The following is a 2,150-nucleotide window of genomic DNA, read 5'->3' as shown; positions in this document are numbered from 1 at the left end:
ATTCTACATTTTGCAATGCTTCTTCTGGTTCGCGTAATTCATATTACATTCTGCAGATGGCACCGAACTGCGACTGGCAAAGATTCGGCAATTCGGTGCGGGTACTTTTGGGATAATTTTGCTCTTCGCTGCTCTTGCGTTTAAAATCTTCGCATTTTTCAATAATTCCAATATTATCAATTTCAAAACCTCATGGAATTTTATCATACATTCTAACACTGTTCAATTTGGAAAATGGAAAACGTAAAACAAATCGAAGCGCTCTGTTCTTCAAATTCCACTTCTCATTCGGCTCGCATGTGCGGATCATGAATAGCCATGCCTTGCGTTGAAATAGCTGCTCTGCTCGTTCCAGATTACTCGGTGCTGCATTGTTGAATAAGACTGCCCGTCACTACGATGCGCGTATTTCATCATGCGTTCATAGCTGGTTATAACCACAGTGGCCAGCGCTCGATTTTTCGCCTTTTGTATCGTTGATGCAGCATTCAGCTTCACATATTCATGCGGTTTGCTGCTCAGCAGTATTTTGTGTAACGTTTTCAGAAAGGTATTTAGAAACGCCTTTTCACTGACGCGTTTGCCATCTATCAGAACGATATGCACAGCATTTTCAAAAATAATAGGGTTTTCTATTACCGCACTGGGTTGCCGTACCTTATCTTTGTCAGCATTCACCAGGCTTTGGAGAGTTCACCTTGTGCGGTCACAATACTGATGGTTAATTGCCCGTTTGATATAGGGGATCAGGAGGATCTGGTCGAGGACGTGAGGGATTAGAAATGTCCAGAAACCTGAGCTGGAATTGAGTTGCTGAGCGGTCAGGGTTTGGTATCTTGATCGTAAATACGCGCATCAGAGCGTCCAGGCGCCGACTCCTGGTCACCAAATAACCACATTCGCATTAATTCAAAGATTTGTGGTTGCCAGGGCTAAGACTACTTCTCAGGATAACCAGAGCATCATCTGGGGGCCTTAACGAAGTCAGTGGACGTCTCCATGGAAAGCAGCGCTTGATCAGCATCAAGAGTGCGGTTGTACTCTGCGGTCGATTGCTTGATGCTGGGGAATTTGGATATCGTTAGATGGTATGTCAGACGTGACAGCACGTAAGTCCAGCACGCGTCCATTTTCTGCCAAGGAGCATAATTTCCGCTTCTGAGGAGTCTAACCGTTGGATCTTCATTTGCTGACTTCGCTGCAACGCATCCACATGTGCATATACGTGGGGTGATAACAATGAATATAAAATAACTCTTGCTGGTAAAAAAATAGTAGTGGACACGCACAATTCCAAACAAGTGATTCCTCAAATCACTGCTGGTCATCACGATGAATGAAGCATAATCAAATTTTTCTATAAAATGTCTTTCCATCAATCATTGAGACGTCATCTCTTCTTCATTTGAAACTGCTGCGTTGTTGTCGACTGGAATTTTTTCATATTTATAGTGGTTGATCTTTGTTCCACTGACGAAACCACTTTACTGCGCTTCTCCACCAATCGAATACACAAATGGATTAACCAGCAACATACCACTACTTGCAGTTTTCGCTGGAACCCGTCCACCTGCGCATATAATTAGTGTAATACTCAGGATGAAAATGATCATTAGTTGACAAAGATCAAAAAATTCTCACAAACACGCCTGCACACATACACACATGGACAGCGCAATGCTACCACCGCACAGAACACAACGTCAAACGAGAACTGCGCTCGCTCGCCTGCCACGGCTACTTTTATACTAGCGTGGTGGTGTGTCGCTTCGTATTTCGTCCAACATTTGCCCGCGTACTCTCTTTTCGCTCACGCCAATCGTGATTGGTAAATAGAATTTTCAATTGCGCGATGGTCTCTTTTACCTCACGCTGAACATTACTGCTTGGCATGGAATTTTCCAATTGCTCGACCGAGTCTCTTTTAGCTCACGCCGACCGTTATTTACAAAAAATACTCTTTTAATCAACCGGCTATGATAACAGCGCGTAGGTCATAAGATCTGCCGCTCACATTACTGCGATACATTTCACTCGATATTACTGTACATTCCCGATAGACCACATTGAAATTGCATACTTTTTGTATTATTATGTCATATTTTTACATTATTCTGCCGGCTTACAGTTTATTAATCCCCAAAGTATGG

General features: G+C 43.1%; 3 protein-coding genes across 3 annotated transcripts; all 3 read right to left on the bottom strand.

Annotated features, from left to right (window-relative positions):
- Positions 1–306: 306 nt before the first annotated feature.
- On the bottom strand, positions 307–905 carry Tsp_12567 (hypothetical protein). Its single transcript, XM_003366424.1, has 2 exons — positions 851–905; positions 307–587 (listed from the first exon to the last, which is right to left on the bottom strand). Exons 1-2 carry the CDS (start codon positions 903–905, stop codon positions 307–309), a joined length of 336 nt encoding a protein of 111 aa, XP_003366472.1.
- Positions 906–962: 57 nt separating this feature from the next.
- Positions 963–1,328, bottom strand: Tsp_12566 (hypothetical protein). Its single transcript, XM_003366423.1, has one exon. It carries the CDS (start codon positions 1,326–1,328, stop codon positions 963–965), a length of 366 nt encoding a protein of 121 aa, XP_003366471.1.
- A 62-nt stretch (positions 1,329–1,390) lies between these two features.
- Positions 1,391–1,893, bottom strand: Tsp_12565 (hypothetical protein). The gene is made up of 2 exons (XM_003366422.1): positions 1,750–1,893; positions 1,391–1,570 (listed from the first exon to the last, which is right to left on the bottom strand). Exons 1-2 carry the CDS (start codon positions 1,891–1,893, stop codon positions 1,391–1,393), a joined length of 324 nt encoding a protein of 107 aa, XP_003366470.1.
- Between the last annotated feature and the right edge of the window lie 257 nt (positions 1,894–2,150).

The sequence above is a fragment of the Trichinella spiralis genome, assembly GCF_000181795.1.
Source record: "Trichinella spiralis strain ISS 195 chromosome Unknown Scfld6029, whole genome shotgun sequence".
In the NCBI taxonomy this organism is placed as follows: Eukaryota; Metazoa; Nematoda; class Enoplea; order Trichinellida; family Trichinellidae; genus Trichinella; species Trichinella spiralis.
This window is presented reverse-complemented; position numbering and strand designations above follow the sequence as displayed.

Excerpts from the sequence above, each read along its gene's own strand:
- Tsp_12566 (XM_003366423.1), bottom strand. The coding sequence starts at position 1,328 with ATGACCAGCAGTGATTTGAGGAATCACTTGTTTGGAATTGTGCGTGTC.
- Tsp_12567 (XM_003366424.1), bottom strand. The coding sequence starts at position 905 with ATGCGAATGTGGTTATTTGGTGACCAGGAGTCGGCGCCTGGACGCTCT. Across the intron at positions 588-850 it reads GCCTGGACGCTCTGATGCGC|ATGGCAAACGCGTCAGTGAA; the intron begins GTATTTACGATC and ends TCGTTCTGATAG.
- Tsp_12565 (XM_003366422.1), bottom strand. The coding sequence starts at position 1,893 with ATGCCAAGCAGTAATGTTCAGCGTGAGGTAAAAGAGACCATCGCGCAA. Across the intron at positions 1,571-1,749 it reads AGCGACACACCACCACGCTA|GTGGACGGGTTCCAGCGAAA; the intron begins GTATAAAAGTAG and ends TTATATGCGCAG.